The 27450-nt window shown below is 40.4% G+C and overlaps 3 protein-coding genes across 4 annotated transcripts in view; 2 read left to right on the forward strand and 1 right to left on the reverse strand.

The window, feature by feature from the left end:
* The window catches only part of grm1b (glutamate receptor, metabotropic 1b), a 36996-nt gene extending 33255 nt beyond the window's left edge, over window positions 1-3741 (reverse strand). For both annotated transcript variants that reach the window (XM_004540118.4, XM_004540119.5), the window contains exons 1-2: window positions 3301-3741; window positions 948-1771 (exon numbers count right to left, since the gene is read on the reverse strand). In XM_004540118.4, the coding sequence (XP_004540175.1) occupies window positions 948-1662 (715 nt within the window). In that variant the 5' untranslated portion in view covers window positions 1663-1771; window positions 3301-3741. The remainder of the gene's footprint in view (window positions 1-947; window positions 1772-3300) is intronic.
* Window positions 3742-5522: 1781 nt separating this feature from the next.
* Window positions 5523-20577, forward strand: shprh (SNF2 histone linker PHD RING helicase). Its single transcript, XM_004540120.5, has 30 exons — window positions 5523-5659; window positions 8473-9063; window positions 9284-9413; window positions 9506-9724; window positions 9876-9954; window positions 10376-10526; window positions 10650-10752; window positions 10836-11095; window positions 11189-11842; window positions 12322-12573; window positions 12660-12738; window positions 13002-13165; window positions 13331-13587; window positions 13805-13926; window positions 14191-14279; window positions 14423-14515; window positions 14631-14738; window positions 15139-15281; window positions 15390-15563; window positions 15735-15797; window positions 15880-16105; window positions 16293-16430; window positions 16752-16853; window positions 16953-17024; window positions 17381-17569; window positions 17651-17743; window positions 17836-17922; window positions 18629-18807; window positions 19442-19522; window positions 19629-20577. Exons 2-30 carry the CDS (start codon window positions 8482-8484, stop codon window positions 19723-19725), a joined length of 4986 nt encoding a protein of 1661 aa, XP_004540177.1. The 5' UTR covers window positions 5523-5659; window positions 8473-8481; the 3' UTR covers window positions 19726-20577.
* Window positions 20578-21058: 481 nt separating this feature from the next.
* LOC101463577 (pancreatic secretory granule membrane major glycoprotein GP2) lies at window positions 21059-27279 on the forward strand. The gene is made up of 9 exons (XM_076877623.1): window positions 21059-21192; window positions 21721-21809; window positions 21914-22018; window positions 23904-24064; window positions 24158-24293; window positions 25488-25582; window positions 26106-26274; window positions 26495-26609; window positions 26714-27279. Exons 1-9 carry the CDS (start codon window positions 21105-21107, stop codon window positions 26887-26889), a joined length of 1134 nt encoding a protein of 377 aa, XP_076733738.1. The 5' UTR covers window positions 21059-21104; the 3' UTR covers window positions 26890-27279.
* Window positions 27280-27450: the final 171 nt, after the last annotated feature.

Below are 27450 nucleotides of genomic sequence, written 5' to 3' on the forward strand. Positions count from 1 at the left end.
CCATGTCATGGTGTTTAAATGATGCACAGTGGGTGCTAAGGGGGGAAACGTCTCCATACCATAGCATACCATACCATACCACCAGCCTGGACTGTTAATACAAGGCAGGATGGATCCATGATTTTGTGGTGTTTAGCCAAATTCTGAGCCTACCATCTGAACGTAGTAGCACATGTCAATACTTATCAGAACAGGCAACATTTTTCCAATCTTCTATAACCCAATTTTGGAAAGTCTAGGGGAACTACAGCCATCCCTGTTCAAAGGCAACACAAATAGCACCCAGTGTGACCTTCCGCTGCAGCCCATCTGCTTTAAGGTTTAGGGATGCTCTTCTGCATACCTTGGTTGTAATGAGTGGTTATTTCACCTTTAAATCAGCTTTCTTACCCATTCTGATGGTTCTTTTGAGCTCTAGCATGTCATCATGATCATCTCTGAATTGACATTTGTGTTAAGGAGTAGTTGAATAGGTGTGCCTAATGAAATGAGTTTCTTATAAAATACATTAGGTCAACAGAAACAACAGACACTATTAATATAGAACCGCATTTTTGCAAATGAAGGTCAGTTTACCTGTCAAATTGAATCGTACTCAGCTAGTCAGTAAAAACATTTTTGGAGAGTTTTCAAGCTTGCAAAACCTGCCAAAATGATGTCAAATGATTTAATCTAGAACTTCTGTAGGTCTAGATGAATCTAGATTTCATGAAACTGCACTCGAAACAGTGTATTAGAAGGTCTGTATCACACACTGGAGATGTAGGGTTTCAACAGTGTGTATTTTCAAACACAGGAAGCCATGAAGGGGCTTTTTTAAAAAGCTAATGAGTGGCATTATAGGTAATGTAGGAGTCTAATAAGCTAGGTTCTTATTAGACTACTGTACTGTTTGAGTTTAGAGTGCTGTGTTGTGAGCCCCCAGCTGATAAAGAAAAGTGTCTTACCCTCTGTGTGAACGGCTGACACATAGGTCCAGTTGTATCGTTTGACAATGTCCACCAGAGCTCTGGCTTGAAGAGTATCTGAGGGTACAACCCTGAGGAAGTACTTGAACAGTGTCTTGTCACTGAGGTCAATACTAGTTGCAGAATAAGCGATCTGCGGGATGTTGAATAGCTGCAGAAGGTTTTGCACCTGAATGGCAACAGAACTGGAGCCCGGCCCAATGACTCCAACGATGGGCTTCTTGGTCGGTGGTGGCTGACTGGAAGGCGCCCCTTCAATGCACCACCTGGAGCCGTCGCTCTCATCCCGGATGGAGATGAGAGAGTCTCGTATGAATTCGATGCTCTGCTCCAGAGCCACCGAGGAATGCCAGCAGGAGTCTCTGATCTCACATCCAAGGGTAATGTTGGGTAACAGATTTGGGTCCGAGTTAATCCGATCCAAAGTGTGGAACATGGCCTCCACCCTTTGGATGCCGTACTGCTCGCGGACCTCTCCACATTTCCTCTCCGCCACCTTCTCAGCTGATGGTTGGTGGTGGACAGAGAAAAGGGCTCCAATTATAATATCCCCGTCCATCCTCGCCACCAGGCGAGAGGCAGAACTTGGCACCACCGACCTCTCATACTTTCCTCTGGACAAACCGAATGCCTCGAACAGTAAAAAAGGTAAATATAAAATGCTTACGACAGTCAGGTAAATCATATTCGACATCGTGCCAGAGGTGCTGAATGTAGAATCATGTCCACTTGGCCATAATACAGGGCCATCAATCCTCTACGAGCAAATTAAACTCATCTGCTTCTTCTTCAGTGTTTCCACCCTGCAAATGAGACATGGAGCGTTAATTCTTGCTTTATAATACATTTATTACATTGACAAATCTAAATAATTCAACACATGTATTTCAGAAATCTGTAGGAGAAAAAATACTTGCAGATCAATCATCTTTCATCCAATCACACCATAGCTAAAAATGTAAAAATATACAGGAGATCCAACCAGGCAAATACTTTTTGGGAGGGAATAAGTACATATCTAAAGATACAGAGCTATTTGAAAACTGAGAATGCTCAAATTCTAGCACCACGGACAGCTGCTACTGTCCTAGTTGAGGATCTCAACTGATTCTACATTTATACCTTTGACTGACCTGTTTACGAAGTTACAATCCTGTAATTCAGCTAGAGACCTCTTCAGTCATTGATAAAGACCCCTGTGCGATCATTTGGATGATGAAATATCCTTTTCACACTTACTGCTCTCTTACTTCATATTAAAAGTGTCAAGTTAGTGTCAGTTTCAGGACAAAATGCTTGCTTAATGCTCTCAACAGCTTTAAAATCCATCATGATTATCAAAAAATGAAATAATGAGTGCTATATTTTGAACTTATTAACATTTAAAGCCCATTCGTTCTACATTTTCTTCTGAATAGTTGGTTGGATTTTCTGACATTTAGTGGGTTTAGATGCAAAAAAAGAAGTGAATGAACATTTAAAACTATCACAATGTGCATGCTATTGTGTGTGCACTCCATTACTGCTTTTTACAGTAACAAGTAAGGGCAGTTTTATGTTTAAGTCAGTCATTACTCATGCCACAGACAACAAGCTAGTTACAAAAGGAGTTTTAATATGTTTAACAACTGTATGATCTAAATTACAAGAAAATATCAGTTCACTCTGTAAACAAGTCACCGTGTTGTGTTTCACTATACCAACTGAAAACATGGAACATGGAACTGCTGATGAAAGAGTCATGTCTGCACCTTGCACAAAATACGGTATATTATTTTTCTTTAAGTCATGTGAGTAGAGGGCCAGTGAAGGGGGGTGTTCAGTCAATTCAGGGAATCAACTTCATGCAAAGACTTCAAGTATTAAAAATGAATTAATATCTATTAATATCCATCATGAATAAAGCTATGCAACGGTAATGAAAAAATTTAAAGTATTCTGATTTTATATTTTTTTGGGTAACTGAATTGAGCGAAGATCAATGTGGACATGGTAATTATTTAAAAAAAAATCTTTGATACATGTGGCTGTTTTCTACAGTTGAGCGAAGTTAAGTGAGTAAAAGAAGCCTTTGGAAATAAGTATTGGACTATTTTGACAAAAAATAAATAAAAATCAAAATCAAAAATCACTATGGCTTGAGCCAGAAATGAGCCATCTCAAACAGCACACATAATGACTCTGCCTAAATACTCTTTATTATCGTTTAGCAGCTGTCTCCAGGTCCTCAGCTGCAGCTATAAAACGGTGTCATTCACAGGTCATAACATGCAACATCATCAGCTGCATGCACATGCATGTTTAACAGTCTTAAAGACGTGATTTCACCTACCTGAACCAGGTAAGGACATAACCGGGACATAGTGGGTCCGTGTCTCCTCTGAAGCCGCCGGTCTGGACTCTTCTGCCTCCGAAACACAGTGGGACTCTTCCTCCCTCCCTTTCTCCCTCTCTCTCTCTGCACTGGTGATAAGATGCTCCCTTCTTCTCCTCTTGCTCACTGCATTTTTAAATCGGGTCAAACTCACTGCAGTGTCCCTGATTTAAAACCAGAGTTCATGCACATCACGAGGGTCAGTGATGCGTCGATTGATAACATTTTGGAAGAGATCGGGGTGAGAGTGAGGCTCCTGAGAAGCATATTTTAAAATAAATAAATAAGTCGGGGATAGATAACGATTTGACAAGCTTCCATTAAAACCCCCTGGACCAAATCAGCGCAACGTAAGAGACTGTTTATAGGCAGTCGCTTACTTTATGCAAACTTCAAAGAGACTCGTCAAACTTCAATTTAATTTTTCCCTCCTGCGTTGTGTCTGACACGGACAGATGTGATGTACTTGTTATTCACTACTGCAGCTGTCAAAAGAGAGCGGGCTCTGCTGCCACCTTGTGGTGAAGGGGGTGATGCCACTGCTGCAACCTCACTGAATAAAGGTTTACTCAACCTTAACCTTTGTAATCCTAACGATTAGACCACAAAATAAGCAACCAGTACAGCAAAGAATTTGGCATTGCATGAACTCTCTATAAACCTAAAGCTTTGTGCAAAAATGCTGACTGACTCTTTTTTCTTTTTTTTCTCTTTTTTTTATATTTTGCTTCCAATTTTCTTGTAGTTTTGGCCATTGACTGCTTTTCGGCTCATTTACAAATCAGTGTTTTTACCTGAGAATTGTCAGAGGAATCTCTGTTTTTTGTAACGCTAAGCCACATAAAAATGACATATTAATCATTAAAGCATAACAAAAAAAACAAACAAACAAACACCCAACTCAAAGGATGAAACACTGTTGTGTCTACATGTAAGAGAAAACTTAGCAAAGAATCAAATTTAATTCTATCTTTAAGCAGTTTGTTACCAGCAGCTTGTTAGAAAAAGGTATAATTTGTGTCCTGGTCCAGGTAGTCTTTTTCCCACTTCTTTCTTTTCCTTTCTCTTGCCTGCTACTCTCTCTCTCCCTCTCTCTCAGGTGGAGTTGTGGACCTGCTGTTCTCGCTGGCAGAGCTTCTGATTTTCTTCAGCCCTCATACCAGTTCCCTGTCTTTTCATCAGATGCCAGTGCTTTAAATGATCATCTGCCAAAAAAGGATTACCGGTATTTAACCTGTTCCGAAATGCTTGTTGACCTATAATCAAACATGTTTCTTATCATTCATATTAAGTCATTTTCAGCCAGAAAGAAAAAGTAAAGTACAAGCCGTAGTTTAAGCAAAATTATTTTTATGCATCCTTTAAATAGTCTTACTGACAATAAAAATAAAATTTTCATGAAGCCATTCTTAAGGAAGGGAAACGGGGAGGAAATGGCAAATTACACCAGAACTGGCCTGAAAATCAGTGGAAACAAGTCTAATTGGGTGATGAATCAAGATTTGAAATTTGGTTCTAACCGGCACCAGTATGTTTGGAAGAGGTCAGGAGAGCGGTACAACAGTGAGTGTTTACAGCCTTTTGCAAAATTTGGTTTGGGACCATATTTCAGCCAGCCAGTTTTCAAATTTCCTGGAACTATAAACACATTAAAAAAACACATACAGCCAGATTTTAATGCAACACGCACTGCCTTCTGGAAAGCATCTTATTGGCAACTGCTTAATTTTTCAGCATGATAATTATTTTTAAACACACTGCCAATGCAATATAACCACAGCTGGAAAAAAAAAAACATGCAATAGAGCCTATCAGTCATGGACTGGCCTTCCCAAGACCCTGGACATCAACGTTAATGAAGTAGTGGTAGTAGAAGAGATGACAAGAAAACTGAAAAGAAGAAAGAGTTCAGGCTGAGTTGAAGAATAAAAGTGGTCATATACAAATATTGACTTTTAAACTCATTAGACTCGAACAAACTCAGTTTTTGTCTGTTTTTGTCTGATATTGGCAATATATATATAACCATGAAAAAATGTAAAGAAATGCAAAAAGAAAGACAAAAAAACAATCATTTGGAGCAAATCATTTAATCTGTTGTAAGTTTTGAGTCATACAAATTTGTGTTAGATAAACTTAATCTGACAGTTTCCCCTGCTTTGACGTCATTTCCTGCATTTAAAAATGGCGGACGTCAACATTGATGTCCGTAGATGAACTGTACAGCGATTCAGCCGGATTGTGTGGAGCTGCTTCAACATGAATCGGTTTCTCGTCGTGCTGTATTAACAGGAGCAGTTTGAGGCAGGCTCGACAAGTAAATATGCTTTTTTTCTTTTACCTTTTTAATTTGCTTGTTTGCAGTCAGGGGATGAAATGTGGCGCGCTGTGCGAAAGTGCTCTCATTGTGTAACACTGTTTATACCACAGACTGTTGTGTGCTGATGGTTTCGCTGCTGACTGAATTCTCAGAGGATAAACTCTCCCCGCAGGGAAGGAGCTAATTTTAAAACTGCTATTTGTAAGCCGTCGTGTAGAAGATGTATAAGTTAGCCAGCTAGCAATACATGTAGCCTGAGCCATAGGTAAACACAGATACAATGTAGGTGAAGTGACAGGCTCCAGCTGTGGATGCAAACTTAAACTCTGACAGGTTGTCTTGTGGGATATGTCTCATTCGCTTTGATAGTTTAATAGCACAGTAAGTACCTCACATGCTGCTTCCATTGATATGCTATCTTCCAGTATGAGCCTTGTTGACCTGTTGGTAAATAAGAAGTCTGTTGTATCCCATAAGAGGCCTTTACTGTGAAGCAGGGTTTCATCTTAACCAGGAAACTTCAGGGTCAACCCTCAGTTTTCTGTACTACAAAGGCAGATCACTTCTACCTGGGATCAACATCAACATAGTAGCTTATGGTGCCAACCTAAATAAGTGGACACGTTAAAGTCATTTTCCGGATTAGAAATCAACATACATGGTATCACCACCTATTGTTCTCTGGAGAACGGCCTCACCATTATTGGAACAGCCCTTGAATTCAATTTGTCCATCCACTTTCTTCAACTTATCAAGTTCTGGAGATTATCCCAGCTGTCATGAAATAGAATAGAATTAGAATAGAATTCAACTTTATTGTCATTGCAAATGTCACAAGTACAAGGCAATGAAAAGCAGTTTGCATCCATCCAGAAAGTGCTTTAGCAATAATATAGATATATTACAGAATATGGAACTATTATAGGTATGTTACAATGTACACGGTATGAAGGTATGTTATGAATATGCTATAACTATAAGTATGTACAGACTATAGTGAGTTTACAAGCTATGTACAGGCTATGAAAAGGATATAAATATGGTTAAAAATATGAAACTATACAGATTGTAGATATACAATTGTGAGTATTAATAAACAATTGTAGAACTATAATTATTGTATTGTACAGAATGATTGTCTATACTATTCATATGGTGAGAAGCAGGGTATAACAGATTGCCACATTATTTTAGGGTTAACACAGAGACAGACTCACATTCACCAAGTAACGTAAGGGAGATCTTTGGACAATGGGGGGAAGCCAGAGTAAATACAAACTCCACACAGAATCCAGACTGGATTTGAGCCCAGAACGTTCTTGCTGTGAGGTGATGTCACTAACCACCACACCATCATGCCACCCTACATCAGAGGACTAAACGTCAATTTAATGAAATACTTACGTATGATCAATATTGATTCCTGGCTCAGTCAGAGACACACATACATTTGGGTTTTGTCAGGAAGGGCAATCAGCATAAAAGCTGCCAAAAGTGGCATTATACTGTCATGAATAGGGAAGCAGCTAAAGGTAGCTTTGTTACTTAATTCTAATCCATCAGATTCTCCTGTGTCTTAATGTCAGAGTATTTTGGGTATGCTGAAGTTGCACAGGACCCAAGTTCTCCCCAAACAAAATAGCGTGGCTGAATAAGAGATCAGCCTTGAACATCACAGGTGCTGCCACTCTCATAATAACTGCTCACAAGGGATATCCACAATATGTCGTTGAAGTGGTCTTATTATAATTAACTGTTGCAATTATGGGTGCTCGTCTTAAACAAAAAAGTTTTTTTAAAAAATGAAGAAAGCTTATGTACAAGTAATCCCAAGGATGCAAGAGGTTAAACTTTTTAAAACTCCAGTTTTTCCTACTTTTGACTCTGTATGATGCCTCTTGCCCTATGGTAGCTGGGAGAGGCTCCAGCCCCTCGCGACCCTGACAAGGATAAGTGGAAGAGGATGGCTAGATGAACTCTATATGATGTCAACATATTACTTCTAAAAGGATCATCTTAGACACAAAGCTCTAGCTGTGAGAACAGAAGCATTCATGCATGTACAAACATACTACAGTATTAATATAAAAGTCTTTGTAGAAACATTATTTTTGCTGTGGATCTACCAGCAGTTGATTAATGCTGTGCACACTCAGGAGCTGGACAGTTTCCGAAAAAGTCATCTGATAAAGTCAGCTTAAAAAGGTTGTACCAGGGCACAGTAATACATAAATATGGATTTAGTTGAAATGTGAATTATGCATGAGTACTAGTAGAGTATATTAAGTCCTGCATAAGTGCATGTAAAAATGTAATGATTTAAGGAGGGATATAGGCTAGAAGGCAACATAAATAAACAAAATGTTTGGTTAGTGGAAAATTGGATTTTACTTAATTTTGTTTGTGTAAAAGAAAAGCATATTCCAGCTGCTCCCTTATTCACCAGGTGTTGCCATACTCTGTAGCTCTGCATATTTAATTTGACAGATTTTTTGAACCGGATGCCCCAAAGGGATTTGTGTTTCCTCTGGAGACCGAACCATAGATCTTTCACTTATTAGGTGAATGAGTAAACCACTTTACTGTGGAGCCATGGTCTGTATGACGGAAAGTTTTTATGATTAAGTTATTGTTTATTATTAGGCAATAATCAACCTTGTTCAGGGAAACTCAGGAAGGATATTTTCTCTCTGCCTACCAAATATAAATATAAGTATCTGGCATATGCTACTGATGTAGCTATGAATAAATAAATGACGTTGTGTTTATTTTTTTTGGTGAGCGTTTCATAATATTTGCCCTCTTTGCAGAGCTTCACCATGAGTAGCCGAAGAAAGAGGGCCCCTCCTGTGAGGGTGGATGAAGAAGCTAAGAAGAGGTTGAACTGGAACATGTTGGAGGACCGCAAGAATGAGGAAGTCCAGGAAGATGAAGAGATACCGACTTGTTCCATTCTTTCAGCGGACCCAGCTCCTAGTAGCAACCTCCTCTCCCCTCCAGAGGGCGCCACAGAGGCTGCCTGCACCCCTGTCCTGTTTACAGAAGAACTTCCCAACACGTCGTCCGACATCACCGCTGCTTCTACCTCTCTGGCGCTCACTGTGTTTCCACTTTTGAAGCTCAGCCACATCTGGAAAGCACTCATTGGGGAGTTCAGTGTCAGGCCAGCCTGGCTCCCATCTGACTGCGATCAGAGAGCTTTCACGTTTCACAGGATGGGTGAGCAACTCTGCATCAGTTACAGCAGCTGTGATGAGAGCTCAGGGGTGCAGTGCAGTCCTGATGAAGACACTTGTACGGCAGAATGCAGCCTCCGTAGGATCCCATTGGAGGACCTCGACTGGCTACAGAAGAGGAGGGTGGTGCAGCTCTGTCACCAGGCAAAAGACGACTCAGTCAAGGTATATGTAGGTACTTTTACTGGGACACAAAGATCCATGTTTAGGCTTGATTTTGTTAATAAATGGTCATGAAGTTACCTGGCTTTTAATACCACATATTTTTTAAATCAGCTGTCTTTGGCTGGAGTAAAATTGTGCTCCTTTAGTCAAATCATCAAACAGTTCAAGTTTTGTTAAACATTATTTTATATTTAATCTTTTTCCTGGCTCTGTCTGGCAGGTGGGGATTTGCTTGCTGGAAACTGGGCTCGGGAAGCCAGAATTCCTCAGTGAGGGAAATGCTCGGCTCAAAAAAGCAAACCAACTGATGCAGAAGTTAATGGAGTATTTCTACGATTTCATTATTCCCGGTAAGCAGACTCCAAGTTCTTTACACCATACTATAGCAGCACAGGGTTTCCAATTCACCTTGACTTGTTTTTGTTGCTTATTCTCCATAAAGAGGTCGTAGATAATGAGGAGGAAGAATGTGATACCGACCTGGAGAGGCAAAATGTTGAGGAGCTCTACGATTATGTCAGGCATATGCACCAGGAAGAAAGCCAGAAGGTGACCTATGACGTTCAGCATAAGGCTCTTATTCCTGTACTCAGGCCCTATCAGAGTCAAGCAGTCAACTGGATGCTGAGAAGAGAGAAATACAGGACCAACTCAAGTAAAGGTGCCTCTGTTCATTCCCCTACAGCTCATGCACCTTTAACTGGAATTTTAATTGAATTGAATTAAGTTAGATCCCTTTGAATTTAAGAATTTTTGATCTCAGTGGTTTGTCTCAAAAAGCATCATATTCAGTATTTACTGTTTCTTTGCAGAACAATCATTGCATTTCCTCTGGCGGGAGTTGATCGCTTTGTGCGGCAAAAAGCTCTTTTACAACCCTTTTATCGGCTGGTAAGAACATAGTTATTCTCATGTTAAAGGTTCTGATCATTTGGAAACATTTTCTGCCTTTTCAATATTATAAAGATGATGGGAATCTTATCTTTCTGCAAACAGTTTACACTTAAACTCAATATAATCCACAGGCCTCACTGTCAGCAGTTTTTATGGGGACTACTATTTAAGTTGAAACCACAAAAGTTGTGTGTGTTATTATTTTGTTTGTTAAGCACCATTAGCATAAAACTTGATGGGAGAATTGTTATCTTAAAATCACAACAGTAAAACAGGCTGAAGGGACACCATCAGTGGAAAAAAACGTGTGTAATTTGAATGAGTTGACCTTTAAACTTGCTGTTATCACATTAAGGTGACTCTCAGGTATGATATAGTTCTGCAGCTACTAGAATTTAGTTTCTTTTTTTATTTTTAGCTTAATTCGAGAATTTCCACTAGCTGGCATTGAGTGGCCTGGTGGGATCCTGGCTGATGAGATGGGGCTTGGAAAGACGGTGGAAGTTCTGGCTCTAATCTTGTTTCATACCCGGCAGGACCTCGAACAAGAGGCCCTCACACTCCCTGTGGTTAGTAGACCTCTACTGTGATGAATGCCACATTTGTTTTCTTCCCTAAACGTTGTAATCAAATCTTATGTATCATACAATGGTTTATGATTTATTTCTTTTTTTAATCTCATGGCTTTGCAGGGAAAATCTGTGAATTACTTTGTTCCTCCTCCTCCGCTAGAAAGAAAGAAAGTTATCAGCTGCAAGTCTGAAGCTCAGCCTAAAATTAAAATATCCTACCCAAGTATGTCACTCAAGTCTTTTTAGGCAATCCGCATAAGTCACTGAAATTTCACACCTTTTTGAATGATACTTATATTTCTCCAGCTGTGCGTGTCATGCTACTCACTGCTATAAAGGAGATGAGATCTGGCAAGGGAGCCTCAGTCAATGCCATCTTCACCTACATCCGAGCCACTTATGGCTATGACCTCCTCAAGAACCGCAACCACATCAGGAAGACGCTGACAAAGCTCATAGATGACGGCATGGTTGACCGGGTCAAAGGTCGGGGCTTGGCGGGGTCGTTCAAGCTGGGAAAGAAGTACAAAGAAACAAAGAAAACATTTGCAGGATCATCAAAGTCTGTAAGAATAAAGAACTTCTAATATGAATGTTTCATGCCACAAATATGACTTTATTGTGTTGCCTGAGTTTGGTCTGCATTTGTCTTTCTTAAGACTTCGAGAAGCACGGAGCGCACGCCCAGGAAAATGTTTCAGAGACGAGCAAAAGAAAAGGCAGAGGCAGCTCTACAAAACTCTCTCTCAGACGATCAGAGAGATCCGAGCACCCCTACATCTGACTGCCCTGTCTCAGAGGAAGCAGAAACAAAGACAGAGTGGGATGAAAGTCTGAATGAGAAAGCAGATCAGCCAGATGACATGCTGGATTCTTCCACGGCACCATTACAGGTTTCTCAGGATAAAAGTGACTCAGATACACGAGACATGTGCAGAATAGCTGATCTCCCCGAAGAAAGAGGAGAAGCTTCACAGCTCGATGATGACAAGGAGACGGAAACCCCCACCAGAGCGTCTGTCGTCCCGTTTAACACCCCTGACTACAGATTCGAGTGCATCTGTGGTGAACTCGGCATCATTGACTACAAGGCCCGCGTCCAGTGTATGAACTGTCAGCTGTGGCAGCACGCAGACTGTGTGAACTATAAAGAAGAGAGCCTTGAAACTACACCTTTCTACTGCCCTCACTGCCTGGTAGCCATGAAACCCGTGTCCACAGGAGCCACCCTCATAATTTCCCCGAGCTCCATCTGCCACCAGTGGGTCGAGGAGATCAACAAGCATATCAGGTCCTCCTCCTTACGAGTGCTGGTGAGAGAGTAGATTCATACATCAGTCTCTTGGTAGTATCTCATATATAATATGCTTAAAGTCTAAAATAAAAATAAAATAAATCTTAAATGTGCTTCCTGAGTAAAACCAAAAGGTGGTTTTGATTATTTACAGTTATTGTTTGGCTCAGTTTAGGCACAAAACTGATTGGTTAGATGTAAGTAACAAAACTGTTTTGTTAAGATTAAGAAAGACCAGGGTTTGGTTTAAAATACACCCTCTACCTTCCAACTTTCAGGTACTCTGAAAATGATACACTCACTTAAATCATTGCATGTTACACTACTGTACCATCACAACAGTGCGAGTCGTCAGTTGCAATGATGACGCAGAGCAGGAACAACACAACATTGTGCAAGCACTACACATCTTTTATAATTTGTTAAAGCACGCACTCTTCTCTCTCTCATCTGTGTTTAAGCATGCCTAATTATTTTGCCTTTCACATTCCTCTTTAGGTTTATCAGGGTGTGAAGAAACATGGATTCATTCAGCCTCACATGCTCGCCGAGCAGGACGTGGTCATTACCACCTACGACGTGCTGCGCTCTGAGCTCAACTACGTTGACATTCCCCACAGTAACAGCAAAGACGGCCGCCGCTTCCGCAACCAGAAGCGTTACATGGCTATACCCAGTCCTCTGGTAGCTGTGGAGTGGTGGCGAATCTGTCTGGATGAGGCTCAGATGGTGGAATGCCCCACTGCGAAGGTGAGATCATTCAATTCTTGTTGCATCTTACTTTGTTTTGTTATTTAAACGTAGTTTATGCGACCACCTGACGTTGATCCCATCAGGCTGCGGAGATGGCTCTACGTCTTGCGTCTGTTAACCGCTGGTGTGTCAGCGGCACTCCAGTCCAGAGAGGCTTAGAAGGTAAAGTGAAGAAGCTGTTACCACAGAAGAAAAAAGAAATACTATGAGTATGAATGCAAATTGAATTTTTTATGTAGCATATAAAGATATAAAGATAAAAATAAGTGTAGGTTTTTACTGCCTTTACCTGCCAAAATATAATAAAGCAAAGTGTTTTTGAGTCTATGCACAGATGTAATTAATCTGTCAAGGTTGTGATTTCAGTCTTTGGTCTCTTCAGCAGTAAAAAAAATAATAATTAAAACTTTTGTTTTTTGCTGTAGATCTGTATGGCCTTGTGCTTTTCCTGGGAGTTGACCCATACTGGGTGAAGCACTGGTGGCACCAGCTTCTTTATCGTCCCTATCGACGTGGAAATACGGAACCTCTGTACCATGTGATCGCTCAGATATTATGGCGATCGGCTAAAAAAGACGTCATTGATCAGGTAGGATTTTAAAAGTATTTTTCTGATCGTTGGCCTGGATTTCATTGAGATTGTCTGAAGAACTATTTTGTTTGACCCATTTTTTTTCATATGAAACACATCCTTAAAGCTTTCTCTTTTGAATGTTTGTACTCATCTTAGATGGTCCTGTTAATCTTTCTCCAGATTCAGATCCCGCCTCAGACAGAGGAAGTGCACTGGTTGCACTTCTCGCCCGTCGAGGGTCACTTCTACCACCGTCAGCACGAGGTCTGCTCCCAAGACGCTTTGGTTAACCTCAGGAAGATCTCAGACTGGAGCCTGAAACTCGGCAGCCTCGACCGCCGTACCGTCAATACCATCCTGTGCCCGCTGCTCAGGCTGCGCCAAGCCTGCTGCCATCCACAGGCTGTCAGGGGGGAGTTCCTGCCTCTGCAGAAAAGGTATTGTGTTCTCAAGATGCTTATGCATGAGATGAGGTCTTATTAAAGGCAGCTGCAGCAGTTAATTAACAGTCCAGCTGGACTAGATCACAACATTAGGATGATTGAAGCCCCCCCAGCAACCTTTTTGTTGCTGGGGGTGTTTATTTAAAGCTGACCCATTCTGTGTAATCTGCACTGGAGGATTTGTTAAGCAGGTTTGCCTGCCTCTCTGTAGCACCATGACAATGGAGGAGCTCCTGAAGTCCCTGCAGAAGAAATGTCGAGTGGAGTGTGAAGAAGCTCACAGACAATTGGTGTGCGCACTCAATGGTTTGGCTGGAATCCACATCATCAGAGGTATAGATCCCCACTTCTATACATCTGCTCCCTTTGCTCTTAGTTTCCCATGGGAATTAGTTTAAACAAAACAGAGGCCACGATCCCATCTTTGTGTCTCCCGACACTTTTTGCACCGGGATGTTTTGTTAAGGCTGGTCTCAGTAAAGCGATATGTTTATTGTTACTGCACTGAGGTGATTTGTGCAGCCAACTTTGTTTGCTTGACATGTAGTGGACATTTTAAGTGGCACTAAGGATGACTATTTCCTTTGCCACCTGCAGGTGAGTTTGCAGAGGCAGCAGAGATGTATAGAGAAGTGCTCCGTTCATCAGAAGAGCACAAAGGCAGACTGAAGACTGATTCGTTACAGGTATGTGGCCTCATACATTTCATCTCTACAAAGACTGAGGGAACACATGACTTAAAAACCAGAAGCTAAAATCTTTGTTTCTGGCTCTTAGAATGTATTGACATAATTAATTTTCTATTACTCTTGCCATTGTGGTAAAACAGAGGCTTCATGCTACCCATAACTTGATGGAGCTGCTAAGCGCTAAGCATCGTGGGATTCCTCCTACCCTCAGAGATGACAGACTAGATGAAGAGGTGATTCACAAATATATATTATACTGTCAGAATGTATCTATTTTTCTTCTTTTTAAATCAAAGCTGTGTTTTAAGAATTACTACTGCAGTTTTTTCATTCTCCTTGTCTCTGTAGGCCGAGCAGCTGCGACAGCACTACATGACCAAATACGACTCTGAGGTTGCGGATGCTCGGCAGGCTTTGCAGCCGGTGCTGCAGAACATAAAAGAGCTGAAGCGAAAAGTGAGAACTTCTTTACACTCGGGGAAATTACATATTTTATGAAAAGATTACATATATAAAGAGAGACATAAGTGATGTTTAGGAGTGCAAAACCAATATCTTAAGATCATAAAATTTCTGCATTGATTGCCTTTTTATATACATCCTCTGCAGCTCCTAAAATGAACTTACTTGAAATGTATTTAAAATGACATTTATTTGGATCTGTTAATGAACTCCAACAAATTAGCACAGCAAAAAGAAAACTGCATAGCAGGAAATTGGAGCTTACTGATCAAATTATTTTAATAAAAAGAAAATAGTAAATGTAGCTAATGGCACTATAATTGGCATTCTACTCGTTACTTACACAAACAGTTAAAGTAGTTGAATATCACTATGATTATCTATCTTTCTCAAGGTGAAGCTGAACTCTCCCTGGTGGCTGGATGTTATTCAGAGGGCAGTTCGCTGCTCCACTGATGACGACCTGGTGTCCCGCATCAAGAATGAGCTGACGTCCAGCTACAAACAACAAGCCCACAAGCTCTCCATGGCAGACAAGTAAGCACTTTTTTATCAAGTCGTTCCGAGTAGTTGCATAGTGGTTGCAAGCCGTTACCTTGAACTTATCAAAAGACCAGGATGCTTCAAGTGTCTGGTGTCCTGCAGGTTCCGTGATGGCTATGGTCTGCAGTTTCTGCTCACCACACAAATGCAGGACCTGATGAAATCTCAAAAGACCGTGCAAGATGCAGTGAAAAGTCTTGAGGGTCCGGCCTCGAAAGAAGTTATAGAGGAGGCCACAGTTTGTCATCTCAGGCCAATGCGACTGCCACTCAACAAGTATGTCGTCAGCATTTTGCAGCTTCGTACAAGCACTGTTAGAAACCTTAAAATGTTCAGTTTATAAAGTTATGTGGAGGTTAAATGACAGCTTTTCCTTGTGTTACATAACACTTCTTTGTAAATACTCTGAAACTTATTTTACCTAATATCTGTCTTGTCATTTTCTAGCTGTGTTTTTTGCAAAGCGGATGAACTTTTCATAGATTACGAGTCCAAGCTGTTTTCTCACACGTAAGTAGAGCAGTATTTTTAGATCCATCATTAATCAGATTACATAACCAAGCGGTGGTTAATCAGTAAAATTCCTCCACAGCGTCAAAGGTCAGACAGCCATCTTTGAAGAAATGATCGAGGATGAAGAGGGGCTGGTCGACGACCGTCTCCCTACCACTAGCCGAGGTCTGTGGGCAGCCAGTGAGACAGAACGCACTTTGAAGGCCATCTTGTCTTTTGCCAAACTTAAACGCATGGACCCAGACCTGGTGGAGGAAGGAAACACTTTTATGGAACTGTTTGAGAATTGGAAGAAGGAGTACAAGGTTTGTAGGCACACTTACAACATTACAAGGACAAACGACAACAAGAGCATCTTTTATTTTTTAAAAAGCTGCATTTTTCCAGTAGGGCTCCAATAGGCATTTGGTAGTATTATATGTATTATGAGGAGTCAGTTTAACAAAAATTCTTTTTTTAAGTCTTTGTTTTGGTGTTGGTGTTTGTCCTCAGGTGCTGCACGAGTACTGGATGGTGCTGCGTAATCATGTGTCAGCCATCGATGAGCTGGGTATGGCCACCGAGAGGCTACGTGTGCGTCTGCCTGATGAACCAAAGCCCAAACTGCCGCACATCATAGAGCCCCACGAGGCGAGTTAAAGACAGTGACACTCATTTAGCATAGCTGCACGCTTATGACAGTCTGGTAAAAGATAATTTATACAAGTTGTGACAACATGACTGACTTGTTATTAGGACTGTTAAAGGATTGGCTCTTTGCAGAGTTACTTTGCTTCATAGACTAACTGTCTGCAGAGATTTAAGGGGGGTTTCTTCACTGTCCCCGAGTTTTCTCATGTTATTGTTGGATCAGTGGGTTTCTACATATAATATAGATCTTTATATTTGCAATTTAAAGTGTCCTGATATTTTTCATTAGCTGACCCCTCCTCTCGATTGTTTTGCTCCCAGGTGGAGCAGAACAGAGTCAAACTTCTGAACGACCAAGCTGTGGCAAAATCTCAGCTCCAAAAGAAGCTCGGCCAGTTTTTGTATCTCACAAATCTGGAAAAGGTAATTTTATAGGTGATAGTAATTACACAATTCATAAATTTACCCCAGCTAAATGTATTATGTGAGCTTACTCTGAACAACATACATTTCTTGATCCAGTCGCAGGACAAGTCTACTGGAGGTCTGAACCCAGAGCCGTGTCCCATTTGTGCTCGGCCCCTGGGACAGGAGGTGAGAGTCACTACTTCTTATACATCTTGGTTGGTGGGAACATCTCAGTAGATCATCAGTTTGTGAAATATTCATACCAGCCTGTCTAGCATTTTCGAACAAACCACTTACAATCTGCTTTCTTCTCCATTCTGATGCTCAGTTTGAACCTCAGCAGGTCATCTTGACCGTGTCTACTTGCCTAAATGGAATAGGTTGCTGTCACATGATTGCCTAATTAGATATTTGTATTAATAAGCAGCTCAACTGGTGTACCTAATGAAGTGGTTAGCGAGTGTTTGTAATTAATGTCAATAGTTATCCATACTCTGCTAGCCATACTTTAGAATAATATCTCACTCTTCTCTCTTTTCCAGTGGGCCGTGCTGACGTGTGGACACTGCTTCTGTAACGAGTGTATTGCTATCATTGTGGAACAGTACAGCGTGGGCTCAAGGCGGCGTGCCATCAAGTGTGCCATTTGTAGGCAGACTACATCCCACACAGAAATCTCTTACGTGTTCACCACCCAATCATCCAGTCAGGACCAAGACATACCAGTCAAGGTCAGCCAGCGACCCCATTTTCAAAGAAAAAAATAAATGTATAACACAGCCATGACAACGTTCCTCTTCCTGTGTTGTCAGGGAAGTCACTCTACCAAAGTGGAGGCAGTTGTGAGAACTCTGAAGAAGATTCAAGTGACCAACCCCGGGGCCAAATGTCTCGTCTTCTCCACGGTAACAGTTAACTATCCGCACTCTTCAAGACTTACTTTGGCGATATCGAGTTTGGATCTGACCTGTTTTGTTGCCTTTTCTCTTGTGCACAGTGGCAGAGTGTCCTGGACATCATCGCCAAGGCCTTGTTTGACAATAACATGGAGTTTTCTCAAATCAACGGGATTCACAAATTTCAGGTTTGAATTTGACACATAATGAACGCCACAATTTTTAATACACACCCCTGCTTTTTAACTTTTGTATTGTTTTGTTTTTTGTTGAAATACCACAGACTGTATGATAGATTTAAACATTTACAGTAAACCCCCTGTCTAAGGACTGTCTAAATACCTACCTACTAGGTTTTCCTTGGTGTGTATTCTCCACCACCAGCAGCTAAAACAGCTGTTCGGCTTGCTGCTACACCTTGTTCTTCATTTGAGGTTGTTTTTGTTTTTTTGTTTTTACCTGAGATCACTCCCTTGAGAGCACACCAACCCTAAACTCAATATTTCTTCCTTTACCCCGGGCCGCATGTTTGTTTGTTTTTTGTGTGTGAGCTATACTGCCAACAAACAAAGAGGTTAATCAATTGGAGATGAATTCTTGCCTCTCATATGCAGAAACTTAATAACAATTAAGGTTTTTCTGTAGTAAAATACAATATAAAGACTAATGAATACATTCATTGTCTATGTTTTTGTGTAATACAAAGGAGAAACTGGATAAAATCGGCACGTTAAATAATTGTTTGAATTTGAAAATACACAGTATTTAAATTGCAGTATAAATTTTCAGGGAATCCTCATTTTTTTCTTAAAATAAATCAATTACCGAAGCATCTCTTGATACAGATATGACTGTAATTTGTTCATTATTGCACTGTTCATTGTGGTTTTCCAGGAGAATCTAAGTTCCTTCAAGTACGAAGAGAAGATCAACATTCTTCTTCTACCTCTCCACACGGGCTCCAATGGGCTGAATATCATCGAAGCAACACATGTGCTGCTGGTTGAACCAATCCTCAACCCTGCTCATGAGCTCCAGGCAATAGGCAGAGTGCACCGGATTGGCCAAACCAAGTAAGGAGCAGGCAGTAAAGTGTGTCAGTAAACCTCTGAAGTTTCAGCATAACTTTGTGGGTCCTTTAGAGCTTTGTGTAGATGTGTTGCTGCATCTACACGAAGCTTCTGCATTTTTCTCATCTTGTGAGAATTGACTTCAAAGCTGCAGTTTTTTTTTTTTTCTTAGATTCATGTTTAATACGAGTGCAACCTCCAGTTATTTAATAAAACTATAAATCCACAACTATGCAGCTTATAATATGTCAGAAAATAAAGCACTTAGAGTTCAGCAGGATACACTGAAATTGATTTCATTAGTTTTTTGTTTTTACTCACCACTGTGCTCAGGGATACACAGTTCTTGACCAAAGTGCACTTATATAGCATGCACACCTCTGTCAGTGCTGTACACACATCATTATTCACTGCTTCTAGTTACAGATCTGCATCAGAATGCACAAATGCATGTAAATTAAATCCAACTAAGAGTACTTTTTTTTTTTCATTTAGGAGCAGTTAAAGTCTGACAAAGGAATGACAATGTGGAGAATTTGTTAATCCTTTTATCCAAATAATATTTATATTAAATTATCCACCCTCTACTGAACAAAAAACTAAACAAATGCTCATTTTTGTTTCCTCTCTCCACCAGGCCAACATTTGTTCACAGATTCCTCATCAAATCTACAATTGAAGAGAGAATGCAAGCAATGCTGAAGACGGCAGAAAAAAGGTGCGTGTCAGTTCTTAATGATGCTATTTTTGTATTTAAATACAAGTTTAAGAGGTCAGGGGATACGCTGTTGTCAAAGTACCAATAAAAGTCTTTTTGATTCCAGTCACACCAGCACAGCCATGAAGCACTCGGAGGCTGCGGTACTGACAGTCGCTGACTTGGCTGATCTGTTCACTGAAGACACTGAACCTCTGGAGTGAATCTCAGCACTGGGCTCCTCACTTGGTACATACCAAGTAAAGCAAACAGGAGAAAAAGGGAGTTCACGATTTACACAGCGGTGACAAATTTTGCACATTCCACTTTTTTTATATAAGCATCCTGATGTTATGAAACGAATTTCCAAAAACTATTTTAAGAAATCGCTGATGGATGATGACTACAAATTTCTTACTTGTTGAATTTTAACTCAATTTAGAGCTGATGCATTTGCATCACTTGTCATAGTTGTATCTTACTGGTCCAACTTGTTCAGCTGTGTTTGTTTATCGCATTTAGTCAGGTGTGTTCATTTATGTGCAACTTCACTGTATCTCCAGATGGACTGAACCACTTTGAGGCATTCTCACAACATTCAGGAAATAAAAGTCTGTGAGTGACGGGTCGTCCGCCTGTTATTACCAGATTTCTTTGTGCCGTCCTTTTACTGTGTGGTTAAAAAAATGAAGCAGGAAGAACGCCATTGATTTGTGCTCACCTCTGACATAAACTCACTTTTACTCTTTTACAACTGAAGTGAAAGACTGTCGCGGGATTTCTTCGGCCGGGCAATCGACCTTAAGTTATTTCACTGTTGAAACAAAGCCACACAGTTTGGTCTAACAATGGCGCCCATCTTATTTGCAAGACAAAAAGAAGCACAATGTGCAGATTGTTGGAAACTAATCTTGTAAATCAAACTTGTAAAAATTGTGTGAAGATGTTTTGTGCTTTACAGCAACTGTCTCATTCTTTTCTATTCCTCAAAATCGTCTGGTCAAGCTTAAGAATCGTGTGGATTAATTAAATGTTACTTGTCTTAAACTGATTAAAATAATCATTCCTCTCTTGTATTTTATGGTCTCTTCTGCCACACACATGCACTCACTGGTACTTGGCATTGTTAGCGAATTGCCCTTGACTTGTAATGCGTTTTCTTTTCACCTGACTGACTGCGATTCCCGTACTTGTAAAGATTTTAAGATGTCCAGACAACAAAGAGGGACAGCCTCGTGCTGGTGTTCCTTTTTACATGGTTACCAGACTTCTTGTTAGTCTGTGTAGTAAGAAACGGTCATAAGATGTTTACTAAGAGAACGTCGCCACAGTAGGCGGTGACATGCGTGTTACCTTGGACTCCCCCGGTTCCCCCTATTCATGCGTGGAATCTCATTGTTGTTGGGGGCATCATTCAAGCTGGTGTTTTTTAGGGCTTGAGGGAGGGCCGCAGTTCTTTAGTTTTCAAGGGGCTGGAGTAAGAGAGGGGTACTACATTTTCTGGTGTCAGACTGTGGTGAATAGCTCCCAGAAGATTCACAGAGTGTCAGAGAAGGAGCCAAAAGGTAGTGGAGTGGCTGAGCTACCAGAAAGCAGAGGGAAGATGGCATCTGCCAGTTTGGTTTTTGTCTGGCTACTGCTCACCATGAGGATGGTTACCTCGGCAGTCTATCTGGAGTCTGAGGCGGAGGGTGAGCACACGTTTCACAGCTCACAAATCTGGGGATGAACAAAAAACAAACTGATTATTGATTAGCATGTTTTGTTTTGTTTTACTGGCTGCAATAATTGTAAAAAGGTTCTAACTCAAGAGAGGAGGATTTAGTCCAAGTCCAGTGAAAGCTGGAGTATAACTGGTGCCTCCTTTGGCAAAAGCTGTATGCCTTGACATTAAATGCAGTGACGGGTTTCAACCACATTCAGGTCTTGACTCTCTGAAAATGATTGAGGCAAATTTTTAAGAAAAATATATAGAAAATGACCTGTATATACATACATAATGCTCAAAAGTACTGAGTCATAGTATAACTTTCAACAAAAGAGGAAAATAATCATTCTAAAGCTAATATTTGGATATTGTTGGTTTGGTTGATTTACTTATTGGTGGCTACACTGTTGGTCCGCTACATGTGCTGACTGGTTAAATAGTAATATACCTGTTTATAGGTGCCGAGTGTAAAATGTGACTGATAAAATAACTTTGTTTTTTTTACTGTTAGAACTTAATGAAACTGTCATTTGCACCAACGACCGTATGGAGCTTGTTATTCCAAGCGCTTTTTTTCTCAACAAAGTTCCTCCTGTTTACGTAAGTCATCACTGACCAGTCATTAATAATGCCAAAGAGCACTGTGTCATTTTGAGTAATTATTACATATTTGTCTCTATTTGCTTTGTGTCTTCTCTTTTAAGGCTTGGGATTTGCATTTAAATGATCCGGAGTGCCGTGGTGATGTAGTCGGAGAGGACTATGTTTTCAGCATTAAGACAAATCTGTCAGATTGCGGCACTATAATGGTATGATCCATCTTTGATTTGCCTTAAAAAAATAGAGGATTGCTCCTTCAGGTGATCTTTTAAGAGTGAACTCAGATATTAAATTCAGGTAAATCTGATAAGAAGACAAGTTACTCTTTACTACCTCCATTAATGTTAAGAGGATTCTCTTCATAATGAATTAAAGGGTCTACAGGTGCTGCAGGAATATCTTCAGATCCATGATCCATCACCTTCTTTCTACTGTGTTGTGAATGTGGACTATGAGGCTCTGTGTTCAGATTTTGTATGGAAATTAGCTCATAGCAAGTATAATAGATGGACAGAGAAAGGCACACACGCTGAACCCAGAGAGACGGGAAGGAAGAGAAAAGAAGGGGAGGAGTGGCATTTCTTCAAGAAAGACGGACAGAGCTGTTCTTTTTGCCTATAACAGGACAGGGCCTCATTTAAAGCATCAATGGGACTCTGAATGGCCTTGTATTTCTTATTTATCAGCATTCACGTGGGCAATGAGGCTCACGGTTATTTTAATCCAGCTGCTCTACACTGAAAGTCAGCCACTGCTTAACACATAAGTGTCCTTTAAATCCTTGGAATGCTTTAAAAATTTTCTTGTAAACCACCTAAAAGGTTAACACGGCTTTCAGCAGTTCTCTCAGTACTCAATTTCTGCGATTTACAAGGTTTTTGCACAGAAGCTGAGGAAAGTAAGTATGCTCTGAAGGAAAAAGGGCTGTTGCTAAAGGAGAAGAATGTCACAGCTGTCAGTCATGCTTTCACCTTGACCGTAGCACCTTTTACACCCTGCCATCAGAGACGCCACGTTTACAGTTTCCTCGCTGACATTTCTGGATGTATAAGACTCAGAGCCTTCGTGATAAGTGCACGTAGCAGTGGGGGGTTATGTAGTTTGCTGCGAGATCTGTCAGTGGTCCTCTCATTGAGGCTGCCCCGGGGGAGCGATTGAGTGTTTACCAAGAAGTAGTAAAAAATGTTGAACTGTTAGAGGTAAAGACAGTTTGTCCTGCTTTGTAACCATGGTCACCACCCTGCATCTCAACAGGGACCTGCAGAAACTTCACACACCAGCTTTTCACCTGTTCCCATTTTATGGTTTATTTTAAAAGGATGGTGACAGCTGAATAAGAGTATTTAATCCCAGTGACTACTCAACCTAACTTTAACTTAATCTCTGTATTATTATAGGTTGTTTACATTACAGTATAAAGCACCTTGATCTAACTGTTATGTGATTTGGCACCTTATGAATGAAACTGAATTGAATTAAAAAATGAATGTGGTGATGCTAGCAAATCCACTTTGCCAGTATTCATATGTACCACAGTAGAGTTTATGTATTGTTAAATGTTAAGTTGGACTGGTACTTATATAGCACCTTTCTACTCAGTTGAACACTTAAGGCACTTTCTAATACAAGTCTCTTTCACTCAGTTACACAAACATCCACACAGTGCTTTTATCTATGCCTAAGTGCTTTCTAACATTCACACACACTTGCACCCTGATGAATATGGTGGCATGGTGGCAACTCAGGGTTCAGTATCTTTCCCAAGGATACTTTAACATGCAGACTAAAGGCCGCCCAACCTGCATTATGTTAGACTCGTGTGTATATGTCTTTTATGATGTCGCAATCCAGACATTAGTTAGACAAAGGCATCAAACTTAACTAAACTTCTAAACTTTCATAAAAGACATTCTCTTAAGATCTCCACTATTTAATCAGCCCATCACTTAATTTCTATTCCAGGTTTCTGCAGTTGTTCTTACCTAAAACAGCATTATTGATTCCTATTTCTATAAAAATCTAAAAAGTAACGGTAAAGTAAACAAGCTACATTTCCCCTCACTGACCATCACACATGCTATGTTCTCTCCATAGGCCTCAGATGACACACACATGGTGTTCATAAACACCATACACAACAACTACTCAGATATTATCACAAGAAACTACATCAACATAACATTTGCGTGCCGCTACCCCATCAACTACATGGTCCAACAGCCCAACGGAGAAAACATGATCAGAGTGGACATCAGGTAAATGTTTTCTTCTTTTCTGACTTTTCTCCAACTGGAGAATGATTTGTTCTCAACATTTGGCCTATTTTAATAAACCCATTGCCTCTGTAGACCTATCACTCTGAACACTGAGGATGGGAATTTCTCAGTGTCAATGCTGCTGTACAAAGACGAAGCCTTTGAGGACAGGTGGACCACTGTGCCATCGCTGACTCTGGAGGATAACATCTTTGTAAAAGTTTTCATGGTAAATCGCAGTGAAATGTCAGTTTAGTATATTTTTCACCTCCAAATAGTAAAGATGTAGTTCTCACCTTAACAAGCTGTATTATATATTTGCAAATTGGAATGATGCACAAAAGCAATATGTTGTATTTGCATTTGATTGGCAGGATAAGTATATCTGTTAATATCTAACAGGGATTATATATACTTGGCTCTGACTGTTAAGCATTCAAAGTGTTGTTAATATTCACAGCTATTTTTGAGTTAGTTTGGGTGTGCTCTTACACAAGGTTAACCCTCCTGCCTTCTTGGGACCTTTTTGTGCCACTGCTATGTGTTAAATGGCTGCCATTTCCACTGTGTTCAGTGGAATATAACCAAACTTGCCACAGGATAGTTTTTACCTGTCAATGTTAATATTCCAGTGTGAATTCCTTAAATCAGCCTAAAATGGCTGAGCAGCAGAAATCCCCACACCCATCACCCTGGGGACCATTTTCTGCCCATTGACTTCCATTATAAATGCTATTTTTCAACCCCAAATTATCATCATATGATTTTATTTTTTCTTCTTTTCTTGGATGTCAATGAAGACTCAGGGCCTTGAAGTTTTAATTTTTAAATTGCAAAAAAAATGCAAAAAAAATAATGGCAGGTCAAAATGTATGTTGGTGCCAATCTTTGGTCCATCTAAAGGCCTACTTATAATGACAATCACATATTACTTCAACTGGTTTTTTGTGGAAATATTTAGTTTCGTTTTTTGGTTTTTGGGGCTTATAACACAGGGCGCTCATGTAATAACACTGGGATTTGAAGGGTTAAAACAACGAAAATATAATTAAAACTTTACATGAATATTTCAGGGAGGAGTAGTTTTACAAGGTTGGCTAATTTAAAGTGGAATAAAATATGGATATATGGTCTTTTTATGGCGTGGCTGAGAATGGTCCCTAGGGTGATGGGTGTGAGTTTTTTAAAGGATGGCAGGAGGGTTAAGCAATATGTTTTGTGGGTAGTTTTCCAACCAGTGCTGGAAATCTAACACTCCACCCATGACTAGACAGTCATTTGAGTCCTCTTTCGTGCTGTTATAATCTCTTGGTACACCTGTTGTTTACTTACTATGAGTCATCATTTTGTTGTGCGTTATGGAAAACTGTTTGTCCTGTTTAAGGAATTAATTGACCGTTGCCGAACTCTGTCTGTGTCACAGATACCTTCTCATCTGCAGCTGCGTATGGAGAGATGTTGGGCTACGCCGACCAGTGATCCATACAGCAATATTCATTACACCTTCATCGCAGACAGGTCTGCCTCTGGACTGTTTAAACTGAATGCAGATGAAAATGCATGATTGCCATGTTTACACCACATACTTTGAAGGTGTGGAAGCTTGTTTATGGCGTTCTCCGTGGCTGTGTTGTTTCACCACATTAGCAAACAGTTCCACCTCCTCCTATGGGTGCACTGTTGAAATCTGAAATAAGAGAGTTTGTTGCATAGAGAGCTGTCCAGACAACAAATCTCACAGGCTGGTCATGTGACTCCTGGCTGAGAGGCCACATGCATTTCACTTCAACAGCTGTGCATGCCCTTGACAACCAGGCAGTATTTGGTACTGTTGGCAACAGCAGAGTTATGAAATGCACCAAGATTTCTCAGAGCTAAAGAGATGAAGAGATGAAAGCACTCAAACACTTCTGTGTTGTATCACCTCAAGTTATGTTTGCATTTTTTTTTATTAGCTGTTTCTCCTTTTGTTATATTTAAAGTGCAGCATCGTGTTTCATTGCTATCAGCAGGCCTCTTAGACTTGTCTCCTTCCCTCTAGCTGTCCAGTGTTGACCAACGACCAGACTCTGAGCGTGCTGAAGAACGGTCAGGGCCCAGAGGCCACGTTCAGGATACAAATGTTTAAGTTTGTCGGCAGCTCTTATACCAACGTCTTCCTTCACTGCAACGTCCAGATCTGCCACAGTGGTCCTGGTCTGTGTCAGCCTGTGAGTGACCTCATGCTGCACCCATTCCTCAAACTGATAGTCAGGAGCCAGTTCAGACAAGTAGCCTGCTATATGTCACCAATATAGACCCGTCAGCCTAGGAGTGGTTTTCAGCCATATGAGCTGCCATCATTTTAAATATACAGTGCTTATGACTGTATATTTGACTGCTTATGTTGGTTTTTAAATTTCACATTTCACTCGTGTATTTGCCAAACAGAACTGTTCCGGTGAAGATGGATTACTGAGAACACGGAGAGAAATACCACTGTCCCATACAGTGTCTTACGGACCCATAAGACGACTATTAAACCACAGTGAAAATCCCAGTCTAGGTATGTTTAATTCAGTCTTTGCAGTTAATATAGTTTAACTTCATAGTTTAAAGATTCCAGACACTGTAAGCAGTTCATAAGCATGCAGACCCACCTGTGTGTAGATGCAGGAGGAGTCCCAGCTGTGGAGACCTTTGTCCTTGGAGGACTGCTGCTTGTCTTGCTGCTGGTAACAGGAGTCTTTGGGAGGTTGTGGCTTCGCTCCAGACATTTCTACCCAGCACGGGAAGCACAGCTTACCCTGTCCAACATTCATCACATCTCAGAAGTGGCCTCATGAATTGTATGGACTTTATAGAATTAGTAAATGGACACAGGAAAACATACGTACACGCGTTTTTATAATAATGTTATATGTTTTGTGTATTATGCTCATTAGAAAAATTTTTTGTTTGATTTGTAAAAAGCTGTGGGTAATAAACATTTCTCTTAAACACATTCCTGATATTAAGATACTTGTGCTTTATGTCATTATTTTTATTTTGTGCTACTTAATTCAACTGCTGTATACCATTTGTATTTTCACTGAAGTAAATTCTTTCTTGCATGTGTGGCTTTTACTCAAAAAGCAACTGTAGTGCCTTTTCAATTGAATATGATCCAGAGCAACAAAACAAAAAACATGCCCAAACGTTTAATGTTTTACTTTTTAATGTTATATGACACACAAATATGCTGCTCAGTTTTGGGTCACATGGTTTTAGTTTTAACACGTGACCCAAATAGCAGATGTAAATAAAACAATGTTCTTAAATTAATCATGTTTAATCGTGTTTCACGTTTAATGAAAATGGATGTGAATTTGCTGTTAATGCTTCCTGGATATGACATGAACAGTAAT

This window comes from Maylandia zebra, linkage group LG19 (genome assembly GCF_041146795.1).
Source record: "Maylandia zebra isolate NMK-2024a linkage group LG19, Mzebra_GT3a, whole genome shotgun sequence".
Taxonomy (NCBI): Eukaryota; Metazoa; Chordata; class Actinopteri; order Cichliformes; family Cichlidae; genus Maylandia; species Maylandia zebra.

Excerpts from the sequence above, each read along its gene's own strand:
- LOC101463577 (XM_076877623.1), top strand. The coding sequence starts at position 21,105 with ATGGCATCTGCCAGTTTGGTTTTTGTCTGGCTACTGCTCACCATGAGG. Across the intron at positions 22,019-23,903 it reads CAGATTGCGGCACTATAATG|GCCTCAGATGACACACACAT; the intron begins GTATGATCCATC and ends TTCTCTCCATAG. Across the intron at positions 24,065-24,157 it reads ATGATCAGAGTGGACATCAG|ACCTATCACTCTGAACACTG; the intron begins GTAAATGTTTTC and ends TTGCCTCTGTAG.
- shprh (XM_004540120.5), top strand. The coding sequence starts at position 8,482 with ATGAGTAGCCGAAGAAAGAGGGCCCCTCCTGTGAGGGTGGATGAAGAA. Across the intron at positions 11,096-11,188 it reads TTGCAGGATCATCAAAGTCT|ACTTCGAGAAGCACGGAGCG; the intron begins GTAAGAATAAAG and ends GTCTTTCTTAAG. Across the intron at positions 17,744-17,835 it reads AATGTCTCGTCTTCTCCACG|TGGCAGAGTGTCCTGGACAT; the intron begins GTAACAGTTAAC and ends TCTTGTGCACAG.